Genomic DNA, 20,753 nt, shown 5'->3' on the forward strand with positions numbered 1-20,753 from the left:
CTTTAAAGCAAAGGGAGACGGTACAGACATCCGTTAATTTATTTGTCTACTCAACGACCGGTTCTTTCAGTTATTTATTTGCTAAAAACCGAGGGTTTAACATTCTCTATTTGAGTTCTAGCCAAAGCTTCTCTAGTTTATAACAGTGTTCAATTAATAGAGCGGGAAGAGGGGGAAGTGAGGTCACGTCTTGACAGAAGCCAGAGGATTCTTTTCTCCCTCGGCTCGCACCGCAAAGCAGTCAATGAGTTGAATATATGCATGGTTTGAGGTCAACATAAGAGCAGAGTGGGATAGGCAGAGAAGTTGTGTAGCACACTGGGGTTCTGCATTATGAATGGGATGAGGATTTTAAAGGTACTGTCTCTAATGAGCTTCCTTCTAAACTGGAGGGACCTGAACGAATACTCTGCTGGTGCAGGCCTTTAAGGACGAGTCCATGTTTATGCAACAATAAAGGCCTTCCCGCAGGTACGGTTAGCTGCGGTCAGCCAAACGCTGAGCACTCACAGGGCTCTTGTGGATTCACGCTGCATTTTTTATGCCATTACAGTCTAAAAAGGCCATATGCGGAAGTAAGTGCTAAGTGCTTATGTATCCTTTGAAAGTGACCTGGAGAGGCTTTGGATCCTTTGATACTGAAACACAAGTTTTCCCATAATGATAGAGATGGATATAGGGCATGGATAGGGATATAATTTACTGCTTTTCTATGTATGATGACCAGAGTTTTTGGAGTACAACAGACCTATCAAGCATTCCTGATTTTTTTTTATAGACAGGGTTCATTCTCTAAACATTGGCATCTGTGTTAAAGGGAATTAGAAAATGATTAATTAGTCCCGGAGTAATTGAACGTAAAGATTACGACTTTTTTACTTAGCATCTGATTGCATGTATTGATTGCTTATTGATTTATTTGTACAGGTCAAGCTTTAATCTTGTTATTAGGTTGGTTGTAAACCCATAGTCTCTCATGGCTTTCTCTTTATTCATGTCTATAAGGAAAATGAGGGAATAAGCGTAAAAAGAAGGAGAGCACATTATTCCGTACCTTCTTTACAGATGCAGGAGCCATCGATTGGTGAGCAGGATGCTTGGTTGTGGCAGTGGCAGGTTAAAGTGCAGTTAGTACCGTATAGTCCACGTGGGCAGGTCTGGGAACAATCGTCTCCCTTAAAAACACACAGAGATGAACCGTTCAAAAAAATGTATTAAACAAATTTATCAATGTATCAACCATATATAATGTTTGAAACCACCCTGAACATTTTAGCCAGTGTTGAGGTGTAACTTACATGTAATACATACTGATTTAATTGATTTCAGGGGTATAGGACACAGATAATTTTTTTATCTGCTGTTTGGATTTATGTATATGATTTATTTAAGGTTAACTTCTTTTTAAGGTAACGTAATCTATAACCTGTTACATTTTCAAAGTAACCTTCCCAACACTGATGATTTTAGCAATTATATAGCCACATCCTGGCAACCAACCACACTAAAACTACCCAAAAATCAAGTATAAATGCAGAAAACCACCCAGAACTTGCCAGGGTGCGTAGCAACACCCTGGCAACCACTAACAAAAGCACCTTAGAAACCACCCATATCGCCCAACAACCTACTACAACATGCAAAACCACCCAGAACGTTTTAACCACAACATAGCAACGTCCTGGCAACAACTCCCTAGCATCGTAAGAGTGGGTTTTGCTCCGGCAGGCAGAAAGATTAGATTAGATTTCCGAAAATCTACGTTATCTAGTTACCAAAATTTTTCTCTACTTATGCAATTTTACACTCTAACATGAGCAATGTGCTGTGAAGTGTGACTCCAAATCCCATCTGAGGATTCTGTGAAACTTCAACACAAAATTTCCTGCAAAACATTCACTGAAACAGAGTTTGATACAGTTCAAGTGAGTACAGAGGTGGAGAGCACATTTGGGCTGCAGCAAACCTGAAGTCCGTGTGTAGCTAGTCTCCTTGCTGCAGTCACACAGAGTGTGGCAGCGGACGCTCAGAGCTAAAGGCTCGCTTTTCCCAGCCGCATTAATGAGCTGACAGCCCCTGGCCCTCGGCACCTCCGTCCATCCCCCTGAACAGCATTGCTGATGACTGACAGACACTGTGTTCTTAAGCCCTGTTCCCCAGCCAAACAACACCAGCACAATCTCTGTGCTTTACCAGGCTCAGCAGGGGAGTCGCCTGTATCCCAGCGCCGACCATCGCCGGTGTCTTTTTGCCTCATCCCTGGCTCTGACTGACAGCTGACAAAATGATTTAGACTCCCAATTAGTGGGGTAATGGCAGTGTGCTGCGCACCTCCTGCCTCCGTCTCCCCGGTGCCGGGATCGAGCAAGCAAAGGACCCGCTCTCTCATTATCATCTGGAACTAGGTCTGAGTGGAAAGCAGGATAAGATATGCCACAGGACGCCATGGGCACTGAGCGGGACGACTCTCGCTCTCTCTCTATATATTTTTTGTTTCTCCCCTCTCTCTCCTTCTTTCAATCTGTCATCATTTATCTCGCTCGCTCGCTTTGATACAATCATCTCCAATATTTTCTCTTACTCCCACTCTTTTCTTTCTTGTATGCTCTCTTTCTTTCTCATTCTCACTCTCCCACATTCCCCCATTGTATTCCCCATTTCAAATATTCCACCTCTCCATCTGCTTCGCTCGTCCATCCACTCCCCACATGAAAAGCTTACATCTGTGGATTAATTTTTCATCAATCTACGTGCAGTTATCTTTGTTCCGCTCAAAAGTGACAGCAAGCAGACTGCTAACAATGGCAGTTCTGTGCTACAGAAAAAGACTTAAAACTATCGGTGCAGGCAGCCGAATATGGGGCGCGAAAGTTAGTTTGTTCGACTTTTCAGCAGACCTGCAATTTGCTGGTGAATGGGTTGGAGGAGGTAAAAGAGTCTCTGGCTCACAAATGACCACAGGGATTTAGCGAGACCCGTGAATGCTCCAGATTACACTGACACAGGCCTGAGAGCACTCATTCAACTGGGTGACTGAACTCCTCTAAAAGCAGGCTAAAGTCAGACTTACGTTTTGAGGTTAAATACTTTTAAATATTCACTTTATAATAAAATCAACAAACATTAGTACAGTAAAATAGCTATAAATTGTATATTTTTATATTCAACGAGGTCCAAAAAACGGAGACCACACTGAAAATCTTAGATCCAAGAGTTTCAAAATATTAAAATAATCACTGTTAGGATAAAATATTTTTTAAAATATAGATAATACTTTAATTCACATTGAGAAGCAAATGTATTACACTGATCATTAAAGCACCTTTGTGCAAAAAGTCAGTTGTTTCCATTAAAACACAAAATATATTTGGATAATGCTCGCATCATGAAAAACAATGAATATTCTTAAATATTCACATTATAACAAAATGAACACAAATCATTAGAACATTCACCAAGCTAGAAATGTTTTCAAGATTCGAATGGCATGTTTTTCATACTCAGCGAGGTCCAAAAATCTGAGACCACGCTGAAAATCTTGGATACGTTTTTTTAAATTAAAAAAATTCTCTTTGCATAATTCTCACATCATGCTGGAAAACAATTAATATTCTTAAATATCTCCCCCAAAAAATTCTAGAAAAATGTTAAGACATTTGAAAATAATCAGTTTAGGATCAAAACACCAACAAAAAACAAATACTCTTGTCTTTGTCTTAAAAAAAATGTAAGTAATTACAATGATAGTTTGAGCTTCTTTGTACAAAAGGTCAGATGTTTATTTTTTAATTCTTAGATTATGCTGGAAAACATAAAAACAAAAGATCTGACAACACTTTAGTAAAGTGACCAATTCTAACTATTAACTAGCTGCTTATTAGCATGCCTATTGGCTGACAACATTCTATGGTGTGCAATTATTTTCAGGGAACTGAAGAACATCCAGGCAGCTCTTGACTACATTACAGTCCATATCACTCCACCAACTGATTTCTAATATTTCAAATGTCTTACAACAACAAAACAGCCAAAACTCAAAATGACACTGGCCAAACAAACAAATAAATAATCAACATGATAAAAACAACAGATCATTTCCATGTTTTTGCCGCTAAATTACATTTTTATTAATGTATGGAAAGCACATACTCGTTGAATTATTAAAAAAACCGCACAGCCGTCATGGCCGCATCACCACCTCGGATGTGCATTATTTTTCGAATAGTTCAACAGCTTGTCGTTAAGCATTCCTTACATCTACAAGTGTTTGCAATGAATGCTATTTTAAAGCATTAAAATTCCTACCAATCCCTCTGTGCATTCTAGTGAAGCGTCATGAAAGCACACTTGAACGTGGCGTGTGTGCTTTTAACGTGGCACTACCAGCACATTTGGTCCCTCATCTCCCCACCTGTGCTCTCTCAGTACCAGCAGCGCAAGCATATATATGTTCCTTTCACACCCCTATAAATATCATTCTCTCAATACTCTAGAGATGAGTTTTTGGTGGCCATTACCCCTCTTATTTTCGACCAGACTGCGGTCAAATTGTTAACCTTTGTTGTTCTATAGGTCCGAATGAAAGAGCTGGCCTGGAAACGGAGCTCCGCATCCCAATTCCATTGCATCTCGGTCAGACTCCTTGGCCAAAGCTCCTCGAGCAGTGTTTAATAGAACTGGCAGCAGGCCCCCCAAATCCAACACAAAGAGCAGGTGGTGAAAATTAAGATACAGTCTGTGCCTCCGCCTGCTAGTTCAAATCGCTGTAGTAGCTCTGCCACAGGACACTGCAACAGTTACAGCCAAGGCAGGAGTTGGCTAGAGCCTCTGGTACTGAGTTTGTCTTAATCATCACTGCCGTTCTATTCTTTACCTGCGGCACTGTCTTAATTTCATCTGCTTCGCAATATTTCTGCTGTTTCTGAATGCAGCGGGAGTGAAATCAGTTCAGTGGCGGGGAAGATAATTGAAACTGTAGCTTTCCATGTTACGTCTTATTCATAACTTAAAGTGATGCTACTAAAAAATACAATACACTACAAGTTAAAAAAGGAGCTAGTTATATTTAAGTTACACTACCAGTTAAAAGCTTGGAGTTGGTAGTATTGTTTTATGCTCATCAAAGTTTAATTAATTTCATTAAAAATACAGTGAAAACAAAATATCTTAAATGTTTTCGGATACAGTTTTTAATACAGTATAGTAATTTATTTATTAAAGTTATGACAATGCAGAATCTTCCACAATTCTCATTAACAGTGCTGAAAAACAAATGTTTGGAGGAATCTTTTATGAATAGCAAGCTTAAAAGAACTTTTAAATATCATAAATGTTTATAGTACTGATCCTTTTAATGTGTCCTTGATGAATAAATGTATAAAAAAAAATAAATAAATAAATAATTCTTATTGAAATTTTATGCTATAGACAATATAACAATAAATAAATAAATAAATAAAAACTCCCACTGACCCCAAACTTTTAATAATTTTATTATTTAAAAAAAACATAAAAATACATATAATATAGTTCATATAAGTCAAAGACATACAAAAACATAGAAAACAGATGTTACTAAATATTTTATATATTTGTATATGTATCTTTGGCTGAACAACATTTCTGGGTGAATTTAAAATTAAATTAAATTTTGTAAATATTATTTAAAAGTTGCTAGCGCTACTTTTAGTTTTAGTTACTACCAAACTATTTTTTTGGTTTCTCTTAGTTCTCTAACTCTAAAGCTACTAGCTCTAAAATAAAGTACATCTGCTTCTGAGGATGAACAAGATGAACAACACTATGTAAGCAATACTATGAGGCATGCGGTGAAGCAAAAGAATGAATCATCCATCTATTTTAACATCTCTCTAAAATAAATTCAGATTACTGATATGATCATCTCTATCTGTCTTTCTCAAGCTCTTTCCTTGCATCTTATCACTTTCATTTTAGCATCCTTTTTGTTCATCAGAGACACGAAGCCGGGTTGATTGTGTGCCATGTGCAACCAACTGAATAACAAAACGATTTGTTATTTATGTCATATAGAGTCTTGTCTAGATATCACAATCTATTTTGGAGTCCTTGTATCTTGCGTTTCTTTCTGTGTTTCACAAGGTCTTTGTGTTAAGTCTAAACCTGCTGTGTAATAAGACACAAGCATTGCAAAAGTAGCATAGCTGAGACTCTCACCTTGTTCCCAGCCTCCCTGCTGGAGGTGATGTGTTTGTGTGTGTGTGTGTGTGTGTGTGTGTATGTTTGTGCGTGAGACCACTATAGAGATCATTTTCAAAGCAATAAACTGTATTCGCTGACACTTCTGCTTTAAGTATCAGGACACAAAAACTTTTCAAAGAAAGATCAAGGGAAGTGCTGACTAGAAATGTCCTCTGAAAGATGCTCCAGTTTTCGCTTAAAAACCACAATCATAAACCTTTATTATGTAATTATGAGTTTTGCCACTTTCATATGTCATATCTATGGCTCTGTTTAGACACCATTTTCAGTCATCTGATCACAAGTGTTGAGCCAAGACACATTGCTGTTTGCACCTGTGTCACATAAATGTGTCTCCTGTGAACGCCTGTGATGGGATTTTGTTGGGAGGAACTTACTACACTTCTTTCTTACTGCATGGTGTTACATATATACCAGATAGCTCTTCTTCTAGTGTTTTAACAATTCTCAAAAATTATTTTTTTATTGTTCATTCCAATAAATCTTAATCAAACTGCATTTGGGTTATACTGACTAGGTAAAAACAAAACCAGATAACTAACACAATAAAAGCATGATACATGATAACATAATAAAAAAAAGATTTTTGAAAATGAAAACAACAACAATAAGCTTTTGCAAATAAATTACCACCAATTGAATGGTTTTGATCAGGATTCTCATCTGGAGATTGAAGATATATATTCAGTGCTTTGATACAACCTGTGTTGTTAAAAGCGCTATATAAATAAAAATGATTGATTGATTGATATATAAGATTAAATAATTAAATTAACTGATTTATTTAATCAGTAAATTGTGATATAATTAGGTCTGGACTTAATTATAATATAATAAAAAATTATGAATTTAATCATGTACTTAGAACTGTACTTTTGCACTGTATACATATTGTATGTATACGTATAAATAATAAAAGTAAATAACATAAATACCATAAACATAAAATTATAATAAACCATTTTTTTATTTTAACTTAACCACAAACCCTGTTTTGAGCAGGTACTTATATATGTGATCAATTAATTAGTTCATTAATTGGTAAGTAATTAATAAATTAAAAAATGATGGTCTATAACTGATGTCTAGGACGATCTGTGTTTATGTTACAAATGAGAGGTTTGAGTGATGTTAATGGCAGGTGTATAGATGTGCCTATATGTTAGGAAGGCATATGAAAAAAGACCATCCTTTAGTTCAGAACATTAGCAGCTATAATCATCAATGCTCAGCAGTCAATTTCATGTGACGATATATCAGCATGGCAAGATTTACTAGTATTTAATGAATGTAGACAATGATAAATGATAAACATGGACTCACTGTGTAGCCTGGGGCACAGATACAGGCCCCAGTGAGACTGTGGCAGTCTGCTCCATTAGCACACTGGCACAGCACACTACATCCTTCTCCATAGTAACCTGGGGGACAGGTCTCATTGCAGTATAGACCCGTCCATCCTGCTGTACATGAGCATTCACCTGTCAGTGGGTGGCAGCTGAAAAGAAAAAGACAGATCGACATTCAAGTACAAATATGCCTAAAGATACGTTGTGTATACGGCATCTAAACAGAAACACTTTGGTCTCCAGAACAAGAGAGCCAAATCTGAGTACTAAAACCATTTGAGTTCATCCATCCTGGTGTCTGTGAGCTCCACTCAGATAAATGGGGTGTCCTTTCTCTCCTTCATGTAGTAATGAGCCCCAGTGTCTCAGGGCCTAATCTACCCATACCAGGCATTAACATTGCATTAGCCAGGAACGCGGCTAAGAAATAATGAATGAAGCACAGGTCGCGATAAAGAGCAAGTGCTATGCTACTGTTGAAAGGTGTTGAATTTTTACTTGCAAGTCAAATGAAGTCAAATGGACTCAAATGGAGCTCTTTACTCACCCATGGCTCTGGAGGTTAACTTAAGAAAAGTTGGCTAGAAAAGTGATGATTGTAGGATTGAAATTTAGCTTAACCGTAGAGAACTCTACCAAGATGTAATGTTTGCCCCAAATAATCTAGCTGTTTAGCAATTGCAATTGGAAATTATGATCTAATTAAGGCTGTAATTTAGTCAATTAATGATATAAGCATGAACTTAATCAAGTCTTCTTTTTAAAAATGGCAGTAAAGGAATGCAAGCAAACGGAGTACTATTTGTATTTGTACTATTTGTACTATTTCTTGACTTTTCTATTTCTGTGAATTGTTTGGCAAATATTAATATATGCATTAATATAATTGCATCCAAAATAAAAGTTAAGTACACATAATATTTGTGTGTGTACTGTATATATTTATGTATATACAAACACATGCATGTATACATTTAAGAAAAATATATTATGTTAATATATTGAATATATTTATCTATAATCCAAATTATATGAATATAAATATACATGTAAATACATATAAATATTTGGGATGCACCCATACCTCTTTTTTTAGTACTCGCCTGATACCGATACTTTTATTTTTTGTACTTTCCGATACAGAGTACTGATATTTTCATTGCATTTGTAACTTTTAAAAATATAAACGTTTTTTTTCTGACTCTGATGACCCAATGAGCATTTCCCTGTCCAATTCCTTAACTTTGCTAATTCTATTATTGCATTAGTATTGCATCTTTCTCATGGGCATTTAATAATTTTTTACTTTTAATCTTTTATGTTCACTTTTTTATTTATTTTTAAGTTTAATCTCTATTTTGCCTCATTTTATCTGGAAAAAGACAGCATTTATAATAATTTGTCAAACCTGAATATAACGATTTTATGGCTTTCAGCCTTACCAGACAATTATATATCACCTATATGTGATTAAATACAAAATAAATAGTAGTTATTAAGACTGATGTGGTTCGGGATTGGCAAAATGTTCTTGGGAAATATTACCAGTATTTCAACTTGCCTAATAATTTGGAACACAGTGTAGAAGTCATGCTTTCTTCATCTGAAATGTGCTTTGGTTTATATTCCAAAGCCACTAATATAATGCAGAATGGTGAAGAATGAGAGGGACATGTACACTGCAGCCTAGTGCTTTTCAGATATTTCACTTTCGCCATGTACGGTTAAGGCTGTAAAAAACTGATGTTTATAGTGAATGCCCCATAAATTGTCATATTTTTATGATTTAGTTTTAATCCAAATTATGAGTGCTAAGTGAGTGAACATCAATAAAAGGTCACACAACAGAAGTATGCACTCTCTCTCTCCCTCATTATGGTTAAGTAACTAGTGGATTGGTTTGCTCACTTGTTTTTGACATATCTGCCCGAACAACAAACAGTGATGTCTGTGAGAAAGAGATATATGCACTCAACAAGCTTGCACATCTGTGCCACCCCACGCTCAATCCACTTTGCTTTGCTTATCAGCCTGCGCACATCTGCTATACAGGCATTAATACTGAATGTTTAATCAAAGGAGCTCAGTACTGGGCCTGATACCAATATTGCATCAATATATATATATATATATATATATATTCTCACCTGAGTGTGTTGGTGGCGTTACAGGGGCAATATCTGTCACAGATGAGACCGTAAAGGCCTGGTGGACAGAACCTGTCCTGGCAGTGAGGCCCTTTGAATCCCGTATCACACAAACATGCTCCGTTGATGTGGTAACACTTAGCCCCATTCTGACAGTCACAGTGGAGGGCACACACTGAGGTCCATATGTGCCGACCGGACACTCTTCCTGGCACCTGGGAACAGTGAGGAAAGAAAACCCCAAAGCAATGTTTTGTTACATTATTCATTAGTCAGAGAGGCTCTGTAAGAAAAAGTAGCCCGTCAGAATAACACAAGCAGTATTAGTAGACTACAGAGTCATTCTAATCTAAGGGTCAATGGTCAATGCTCTGGGCATCATTTTTGGTGCCTCAGGTTCATCAGCCCCTTGGTTTCGCCTGGGGCGACAGCAAACTAAGACTGCAGTCATTAATTACCGTGAATACAATTAGACCCGGCTCATTCTCTCTGTTGAATAGCAAAGTGACTTAAGGAACAACGACTTCCACAAGATCTTCAATATACAATCCTGGCAGAACATCAATCTTGAGTGTCCAAAGAAGCCATTAGGAGACAGATAAATAGCTCAATTAAATTATAAAACGGACTAGGTATGTTTCATGTTGAAATTACACCAGCGTCGTTTGTATCAGGAGAAGACGGGTGTGAGAAGGACTCGCAGGAAGGGAGGAGGGGTACTAATGCAATCTGAGATTATTCCTGCTGGGCTAATTCACCTGTCACAGACCAAATGAATGAGGGCAATTTTGTTAAATATTAGAGGATAAGAAGTGTCTGTCCTGAAAGTGTTTTCATTCTGCAGACAATCACTTTACTGCGCTAATAAACCTAAGCTGCTGCAGAAGACACGGGAAAATAAAGGCACTGAGCAATTTCAATTGGATACTAATAAAACTCCATTACTAGTAATTAATGAGCAGAAACTTGCGGATCTAGTGCGGATCTCGGGTGGGATCGGAGGATGCAGGGAATGTAAACACAGAGCAGTAAAAGACAATTAATCAATTATTCAGCAACCAAATTTTGCAGGCTTGTTAACAAACTGCTTTTGTGGTGATTTTTTAAAGACACAGAAAAATAATAACACAAATAGGCTTGGAACTAGGTATTTGTTCTACCTGTGGCCACTGTATCCTGCCATACACTGGCACTGTCCTGTAATGTGGTCACACAGTCCTCCGTTGCGGCATGAGCATTCCTTGCTGCAGTTGATCCCGTATTTGCCAAATGGGCATGGCTGGGCACAAACAGACCCCTGTCCAGAAAGAGGGCAGAGAAAATTTGTCATTCATGCCCATTAAAGGTGCATTGATTTACAGGAACAATTCATAAATAAAATTGCATCATCATCAACTCCCCATTTTTAAACCCATACGACTTACTTTGTTTCACAAGAATAAACTCTTAGAAGGTCCTTTAACACCACAAAAGATAACTGCGTAATACTTTTTAACTACTAACTTTAAATGATCCAACTTTTTAAAGCAGGAAAGCTTATGATTCACTGTCAATGGAAAAAATTCCATGAGGGTCCCATTTACAAAGAATTAACAACAATTTTTTTTACTTAATTTTCAGTCTTTTCATCGTACAAAGCCATAGACTTCTCTAATACTTTATTGGTGCTTTTTGTAATTTTGGAGCTTGAAAGCATTTCAAAATAAAAAATAGTAGCAGCCAATACATTTTTCAAAATAAAAATAAACATTTAGAATAGCATTTTTCATACAGGTTGGAAAAACCTAACTTAATTATGGGAAATAAATTTTTTAGGTAAACATACAGTATATAAAATAAGTGTATTTAATCTATACAACTAGTAAAGATTAAAGAATTATGCAGAAACAATATTTGTCCCCCTGAAAAAGGCCATATTGTATATATCTGTAGCCATTTATGTAATGCAGATAAGCTGATGACTACATGATCACGATCCAATCCAGTCTTTGTTACTGTACCTTTAAGAGTTTTAAGCAAGGTTCTGGAATTGAATCATTGAATTTATATGTAAACAGCTTGTATGAAAATGTACAGTACACAGTTATGATGTCAATACTATTGCAATTTCTAAATGACCCATTTTTGCAGTTTAGTTTTAATAAACGGTGAACTGAAGATGGAGCATTGCTTTGTGAATATTAGAGTACGTCTACATACTGTATCGAGTTAAGCTTTTTTCAGAAGAGAAAGGAAACTTGTGTTTTTGATATGTCCTCTTTACGAGTTTGAGATGATGCAAAAAGAGCAATAATGAGGCTCAGCAAACTTCACACAATTGGCTTCCAAATAATAACTTCAGCTGCTCTGCGAGACTCAGATCAGTGTCATTTCTTACCCACTACATTCAGATTCTCCTCCACCCTTCCTTCATTTACCTCTTAAACTCTTTCACCCTCCCTCTATTCACTTAACCCTCCCTTTCTCCTTCTAATTACTCTCTCTTTTCCTTCCTTGCTTCCTTTAAGCATGACTCACCTTCTCTCCGTCGTTTCAGTATCTTGCCCTTTTACTCTCCTTCACTTTCTGCCGCTCATTCCTTATCATCTGTCTCCTCATCTTTATTCCTCTCTGTTTCTTTTCTGTCTTTTATTCTCTCAGTTTCCATTTGTCCCCACGTTTCACCCTTTCCGGTCCCCGTGTGCAGCTTCTTACCGTCCATCCAGCAGGGCAGGAGCATTCTCCAGTGATGTGATGGCAGGTTCCTCCGTTCTGACAGGGCAGCGCTGCTCACACTGTGGCCCATGACTTCCAGAGGACATCGCTCTCCACAGCTGCCGAACCACAAGAGGAAATACTTGAAACTCAGGCAGCCATTGCAAAGGATTGCAACATAAAACACAAGAACGTTCAAAGACTTTAGAACAAATGCTTCAAAAAAAAAAAAAGAAAAAATCCAACCATATTTTTTTTAAAGTAACCTCACAAGAACTTCACAGTGTTTTCACTATGCTAACAATGAATATAGACAAAGAGTAAGTATTTAATATGTAGATTAGCATGGGAGACTGGGGCCAGTTGTCACAGTTGTCACATAGGTTAAAAATCTCCAGGTCTGAATCGATAGATATATTTTACGGATATTCAATTTACTTCCTCTATATAAAAAAGATACACTTCTGTTCATGTGCTTGAGTGACTAAGAATTCATGTTTTTTCAAGTCTTCAGTGTAAGATGACCCTTCAGAAAAAAATAAAAACAATAAAAAAAAGTCTTTCCCAATTAACTGATTTAAAAAGAATTTCTTGTTAATATCATTAACATTATACCTATTATTTTTATTCAAAGAGCTATATTGTATTTTTATTTTTTTCCCCCATATTTCTCGTTGCACAAATCATTATGGTTTTACTTTATCTGAAAAAGAACAAACATTTATTTAGGTTCTTTTGTGAACAACACAAAAGGTCACAAAAGCTGAATGTGGCTCCTTGGCAAAGATGTTGTAAAGGTTGAATAGCTTTTTTGTAGTCAAGAGGTGTGTGCCTATACAAAAATTGACTTTCAAAAATAAACCTACCCTTTTCACTAGAGTAACAACTTGTCCTTGTCCCCTCTGTATCAAGAATATGTTTCCGGAAAGACATACTAACCTTCATATCTCTATATTGCAAACTGGTTTTATCCCTGGTACTCACATGGGACCCATGTAGCCTGGTGCACATATGCATTCCCCCGTCTCGTGGTGGCAGGTGGCACCGTTGAGGCATTGACACTGCAGCTGGCAGCCCTTGCCATAGTAGCCAGGCTCACACTGATCCTCACAGCGCCATCCTTGGTAGCCGTCAGTGCAGACACAGGCTCCTGTGATGGGGTTACACAGGGCCCCATTCTTGCACTGACAGCGGTTGCTGCAGTGGGGCCCCCAGTGGCCACTTTCACAACCTGAAACACAGCGAAGAAGAAAGAACGCTATTTTACACCGGCCAACTAAGATGCCGCCACTCTCCAGTAAGAGCTGAGGATAAAAACTCGTGCTTATCAGTAAGACTCATTTTATTACATTCCAAACTGTGACCTGCAGTCCTGGAATTGCAGAGACACAAGATTTGTGAAGTCATAGGATTTTATTACAGAACTTATGCTGACTTATGCAAGTTTGTACAGTGTTTTGTCAATAATGTGAATCCCACTGTGAGTGGGGATTAGCTAAAGCATAGATTATTTACATCCCCTCATATATTCTTTTTAAATTATCAACAAGCTAATACCATGCTGAAGGCAAACACTATTAATAAAAGGGTGAATCCACAAGGAGCTAATCTTGCAAGCGCACCTAAAGTGGCCCAGAGATGCTATAAAATACTGACACATTCATTCTTGTGTTTACGGTATTAACTAGCATAAAAAGGGCCATAACCACCATAGACATTGAATTTGATTCCTTTAAATTTGTTTACAATCTTTTTTACTGCATGTATCTGGAGATATTTCGACTCTAAGAGCACTTTTGGTTTGCCTTACTGCATACTTTAAAAAATCTGTGTTAACTATTAATATTTCTGCATCGTCACAGCTGTTCAGGCGTTCAAAAATGTTTTGAAAGATATTTGAAATAAATTAAAAAGTGACATTTAAGACATTTTAAATGTTACAATATATATGATCCTGGACCACAAAACTAGTCAAGTCGCTTTTAGGTATTTAGTAGCCAACCATACATCTTTTAGCATATTAAGTAAAGATCATGTAAAAAATAAATGTAAAATAAAAGTAATTTTTTTACCCATATCACTTTGTTTTGTGGCGACATATTTCTATTTTAAATAAATGCTGTTCTTTCAAACTTTCTACTAATCAAAGAATCCTGAAAACAACAGTATCATATAATGTTTCTGGAGCACCAAATCAGCATATTAGAAAGATTTCTGAAAAATCATGTGATTAAGCAAGGAATAATGACTGCTGAATATTGAGCCATGACATTATTGATCACATTTTAACAAATATTCAAATAGAAAACTATTTAATATAAATAGATATATATTTTTCAGCATTTTTAATAAAATAAGTGAGTTTAACAACATTTTTAAACAGAATTTAAAATTCTTACAGGTCCAACACTTTTGAATAGTATCTGTCATTTAGATGATGGTTTTATACAAATTCAAGTTAAAGCTACCTTGTGATTTAAACAACCACAGAAACCAGTCCATATTTAGTGCCAGATGCTTAACTAATCTCAGAAGACCCTTGAAAGTGGATGGAGCCTAATGAAGACTGTGTTGCTGCGAGACACCAGCATCCGTCGTCTATGCCAGACAAACATGAGGTGGATGATCAGCACTTCGAGAAGACAGCTTGGCACAGAGGGGGTCATAGAATAACCTGGTGCTGCGACTCTCTCCCAGGAGGTGTAACGTAGGCTGCATTAAGTAGCTGAAAGAGGGCAGGAGGCACGTTATTGATTCAACTAAATCTGCTACGGATGAGTTCTCCTGTCGGTTGAGCTCTCACACCACACAAATGACCAGGGCACATTAAAGGCAGGAAACCTGCGGGAGGTCAGCGAAGACGGATGAGAGCGCTCATCGTCTGCTCGGCTCGCAGTCAATCAGCACTCATCACGCTCCTCACAGCTCTCCCACGCTGATGAGAGAAAAGAGCAGAAAAACACAACGCATCCACCGTTTGCCTCACTCAGCGGCCCCCGGACCTCGTCAACTCCCCATCAGCCCCAAAGTGGCGCTTCACTTTCAAAGAAGCCTCATACTGGGACGCAAACAGTTTCCTTTCCATTCAACACGGCAAATCCAAGTCCGCCGGCCTCTTCATCTGCAGCCATTCTGAATCATTGCGGAGGAGGACAAATAAAGTAGAAATCTAGCTTAATTTGCAGAAGTCTTTTCTTCTGGTGCTCAGAAGCAGCACAAAATGTTGCCATTGAAGACTCAAAGCCTCTTTTCCCCCCACAGCCGAGACGCCTCAGCACATTTCCTCCTAAAGCCCATTATCTCGGGCCGTCTCTTCTGCGTTTAGTTTCAGACTCGCCGCAGACAGTGTCTCACTGCGGGCCCTCTGACAGCATTAGCCGTGATTAAAGAGTCAGAGATCATTTGGTGCCACAGGCAAGGCTGTAAAACACACAGTCTTATTCCTTTTTCTCTGTATTTAAAGTATCTAAAGAAAGCTTCTGTAAGGATGAGTCTAATCGGAGAAGAGATGAAGGAAGAGCGGATGAGGAGCCCGTCGAGGCGATGGGCGGTGTGTGTGGGCAGAGATTCAATGGTAAAAGTACACCAAACGACCGACCTGCAATGCAACCCCTATTAAAAGCGCTCAGCATTGCACAAACAGGCTAATCAAAGTGCGTTTGGAGAGACAACCGATGCTCCTCTTCACGCAACAAGCTTGTACCTTGAGGCATCAGGGCTGAGCTGTGAGCGTGCGATTGTGTACTGTACTTTGATAAGAAGAAAAATGTACCGGCCTGATTTGATCAGCTGGTTGAGAAAGATCTCAGCGCAGGGCAGCGCCATGCACAATCCTGTGAGAATTCCTAATGCTGCTACTCGAAGTTCTCTCGCAAGTGTGGAAAGCCTTATTACAAAACAAGTGAAATCACTTCAGCTGCAGGCCTGATATAAAAATTATTAAGGCTGACAAGAAAAATACTGTATGTATTTTGGTGCTACGTTCTGCCTTGAGCTGTGTGCTCAGCTAAATAAACACGAACATCACAAAAAGGCTAATTAGGAGGATTCCAGTGTCTAAACTCTTGTATTTTCTATGAAGACAAAATATCTCACTCCTGCGGAATATAGAAGCCCTGCTTACACTGTCTCTTTTTTATTAAAATCTGTTTTGTGTCTGAGCCTTAGCCTTTAGGGTAGTGCACCTACATATTGAACAACTGCACTTCATATTTCTTCTCTTCTATTGCTTCCTTTCCTCCTCAAAAATGTCAAAGGCAAAAAAAAAAAAAAAAGATACATATTTCAATAATTTAATTTTTATTTTTATTTTATTCTTTGTGAAAATCTAAGGATATTTTATGCTAAAATTCCAAAGTAAATAAAAAGCAACTTTACTTTATTAGCATTTTCTGTCTGACATTCAAATAAAGGCAAATTTTACTTAATAAAAACTGCTATTTCCAAAATTGAAATAGCAGTTAATTTATTTATATACTTATTTTTAATTTTATTATTTGGTTGTTTTATCCCACATCTGCACTTGGGTTATTTTCTTTGCAAATGAAAGGTTAAAAATCGTTTTTCCCTGTTAAAGTAAAACCTATAAAAAAGAAAAGACTGTGCTTTGCATCACTCCTCTTCTAGCATTACCCTGTCTCTCCTCAAAATAGCATGCCAAAAATTGAAGATGTCTTTAGATGAATTTTTACTAAACACATGCTTTACTAAAGTTTCTACATTCGAGTTTTGCATCCTTCAATAAAAACACAAGCTCAAGCCATATGACATTCTGCATCTACCACTTCGTGACTAGATTAAAACTAATATATCGGTCTTTGCCAATCTGCCATTGCCCTTTTATCATCCAATAGATGGACTGCAGCCATCTAGATGTTTGTAACAGACCAAGGGTTTCTGAATCAGATAGTGTAATAGGAAGCACTGTACAAAAGTGTGATTACACTGTCTCTATCACAACACACAATGCCTCCAGGGCCAATTACTACTTCCTTGCACCCAGTCCAGCCCATTCCACTCCTTTAATTAAAGCTCTGGGTGGTGGAGAATACTCTAGTCAACCCCTTACACCCAAGTTTTAGCTTTTGTGGTTAATGACTGGAGGAAGTGCATCCAGACAATTAAACCAGCAGATAAATGAAGATCCCAAAGCTTGGCAGCTGAACTCTTGTGTTTGGGTTCATCTCTGCTATGCCATGATGAATACAGGATGGGAGTTTGTCTCTACATGACAGAGTGTCTTAATTACTGAACAATGTCACAGCACCATGTGCTACGTGACTCAAGTCCGACTCGGCACCCGATGACGTTAGACCTGTTTCGTGCCAGTTAAGTGTGTTTTTCAGAGCACAGGTTATACAAAATCCTTATTAAGTCACTGAAACAATGTGCAGCTTCAAAGAAGACTAAAGTAAATTAAAGTATATGGGCAAAGTGGCATAACAGATAGTTTTAAAATATACAGTGAATGGGAGATTTGCTCTGTTAAAGTATTCCGTCCTGTGAGAAATAAGTGAAAAGTCATATTCACCCACACAAACCTTGGCTGATTTTAAATTTTAAACAATTATAGGTCCTGCGCTCCTATTACCTCACAGTTTTCTGATTAGGGAGAAGGAAAAGAGAGAGAAATTGCCAAATTAGATCATTTCAATAATAAATACATTTTCAAAACATCTCACAAAAGTTGTTCACAAAGTCCTTTTGATGACAACCTTTGGAAGCATCCAATACCATCCAATCACTTGTCTTATTAAACAACTTTAGAATCAAATGCCATAACATTTCGCTCCTTATTTATAAACTAAAGAGTTATTTGTTCAGCTGGTGTGGACACAAATATAGTTATTGTTATTGTTAAATTTATAGTTTTAAATTTATTGTGCTTGAGTGTGAAAGCGGGCCTGTAGTGTATGGTTTGATTTACTAAATAGAAGACCATATCTTCAGAAGTCATCCTTTAGTAATCAGACTGCCTCTGGAAATATGTTTTGTGCTGTAGATTCAGCTGTGGTGTTGAAGCACATTTAAATATTGGTAAATCAAACTCTGTGACTCTGTAAGTGCAATATTTCATCCACATCTGCAGATAAATGAGCACCATTAATGGAGCCAAAGCGTCATTCTTTTTGGTATTTTTGAAAAAGGAAAGGTCAGTTCTCTAGCAGAAGTTCCAGAAGGAGCAAACATCATTTTTAGTGCTTTACCGCTTAAATTAAAAACAAACATATGCCTCTTTTCCTATCTTTCTTCATTTTCATTTCCCACATTCATCTTAGTTCTGCAACAGATGAACAGACTTATAGTGCTTTACAAATATAGCTCTTTTTTGGACAAAAGTGCCGATTGTTTAGTACACTAGGATGATAAATATCTCCTGGACATGCTGTTAAGCGTATAGTTGTAAAGCTGCAATACTCTCACCGTGAAATGGCCCACTGGGCTGTCTAGAGCTCCACTGACACTTATCACTATGTTATTTATTTGTGCGCTGAAAGAGCCGACTGCTAAAGAATGAATTAGGGATACATTAGGAATTTGGGGAAACATTATGTGGGATGGAGAGCTGATGGATGCTATTCTAAATATACAGAAGGAACTGCCAATAGTCATGTGGGGTGGATAGTGCTGAGTTGTAATAACAGAGGGAGCGCGCACTGCAGCTGCCAGCCAGCCTCGACGGACCGGGGGCGTCCCTCCTACCTAATTTATCTCAGACAAGCCCCTGCTACATGTTTCCTTTTCCCCAGTAGAGAGAAGCAGGCATAGGACCTGCCAGCCAAAGCCTCAGGGACACGAAGCATAAGGATGTGCTGATGTCGTATCTTTTTGCGCTATGACTCACGCTGTGCTACGGTTCACATGTAAAGACTTTTACTGTACTGTTTTGATCTATTACAGTATCTGCAGTAAATTAACATTTTGTCAACTTCTTGTGCAACGTTAACAAATTTAATTTCAGTATTCTGTAAGATCATCTATAGTTGAATGATTGCCCATAGAATTGTCCAACTACTTTTGTGATTTATTATGTATGTATGTATGTATCTAGCTATCTATCTACCTACCTATCAAAGTTTTTAAATTAACTTTATTTCTTATCAAGTATGCATCTTTTCAAAAACTGATAAAGTGACTATAAAGACATTTATAAAGTTCACACAAGATTAATTTTATTTATTTTTTAAGACTAATTGCTATTCTTTAGATTTTGAAAAAAAAAAAAAAAACTGCAATAAAAATGTATTGTGGTTTCAAAAAATTTAATTAACAAGTCAATTTTTTGGACCCATAAAATCACCATATTAACATAGTTTCTAAATGGTCATGTGACACAAAAAAAATGTAATGGCTGTTGAAAACTCAGCTTTGCCTTTACAGAAATAAATACACATTTTAAAACAGAAAAGTTTTCACAATATTACTGTTTTTAATGATTTGTTTTTAATAAATGCAGCCTTAGTCCTCATCATTAATTATATTTAAAGATGTTTTGACACAAAACATTTGCACAAAATAATGCTAAATGACATACAATATAACACAAGTGGAAAGGAAGACTCCTATGAAAACATTGTCCTGAGTCACAAGAATTTACCAGAGGTTTGGGATTGAATATTTAATGTAATAATTGAGTTTTAATAAGATGAGATGCTTAAAGCCATTGTTAAATTGGAATCATGTTTTTCAAACCCAAGACAACTTAAGTGGGCATTACACTTTTCAGTTCCGCTTTGGCACCTTGTATTCAAAGAAGGGTTGTTTAGAGACATCTATATCAAATTAAGCACTGACTAATCGCTGTCTAGAAAAGATGCACTCCCCTATTGGATACAACTAGAGGTCATTTTGTACGAGATATATCTAGATGTGAACTCAGATCAATATCAGCCTTGGAGAAGTCACCTTCTATTCAATACAGTGCACTAGAGACCTTTCTGACAGAGAAGCTATGGACGGCACTATCCAATACCAGCATTTTTTGTAATAGGAGTGAGGAGATCTTTTTAGCGTGAATCATGCAGACTAAGTCGGTCACTATTACGCTCCTGAATAATTCGAGTAAAGCACATGACCTGCAGCAGGCAACCAGTAGCTTATTCAACAAAAAGTCAAGAAGTGTCCTCCTCAGCAGATTGTTACCACGCGGCCGCTGTTTTACCAAATTAACACCCCATCTTCCACCTCTCCCTTGGGAAACACAAGCCATTCTCTAGCCACAGGCCTTGGCACGAAAAGGAAGCTCGTTTACATCACAGAAAGGCTTGACTAGAAATAAAGATATGAGATGGAGATGCACAAGACAAATGAAGTCGCAGTGACC

The 20,753-nt window shown here is 37.4% G+C and overlaps 1 protein-coding gene across 1 annotated transcript in view; it reads right to left on the reverse strand.

Annotated features, from left to right (window-relative positions):
• The window catches only part of LOC122354381 (multiple epidermal growth factor-like domains protein 10), a 38,914-nt gene extending 22,659 nt beyond the window's left edge, over window positions 1-16,255 (reverse strand). The window contains 12 exon segments of the mRNA XM_043252541.1: window positions 1,055-1,175; window positions 7,564-7,738; window positions 9,737-9,909; window positions 9,912-9,951; window positions 10,897-11,033; window positions 12,431-12,495; window positions 12,498-12,530; window positions 12,533-12,549; window positions 13,415-13,661; window positions 13,780-13,802; window positions 15,354-15,365; window positions 16,134-16,255. Coding sequence (XP_043108476.1) covers window positions 1,055-1,175; window positions 7,564-7,738; window positions 9,737-9,909; window positions 9,912-9,951; window positions 10,897-11,033; window positions 12,431-12,495; window positions 12,498-12,530; window positions 12,533-12,549; window positions 13,415-13,661; window positions 13,780-13,802; window positions 15,354-15,365; window positions 16,134-16,255 — 1,165 coding nt within the window.
• Window positions 16,256-20,753: the final 4,498 nt, after the last annotated feature.

Source organism: Puntigrus tetrazona, chromosome 11 (genome assembly GCF_018831695.1).
Source record: "Puntigrus tetrazona isolate hp1 chromosome 11, ASM1883169v1, whole genome shotgun sequence".
Classification (NCBI taxonomy): Eukaryota; Metazoa; Chordata; class Actinopteri; order Cypriniformes; family Cyprinidae; genus Puntigrus; species Puntigrus tetrazona.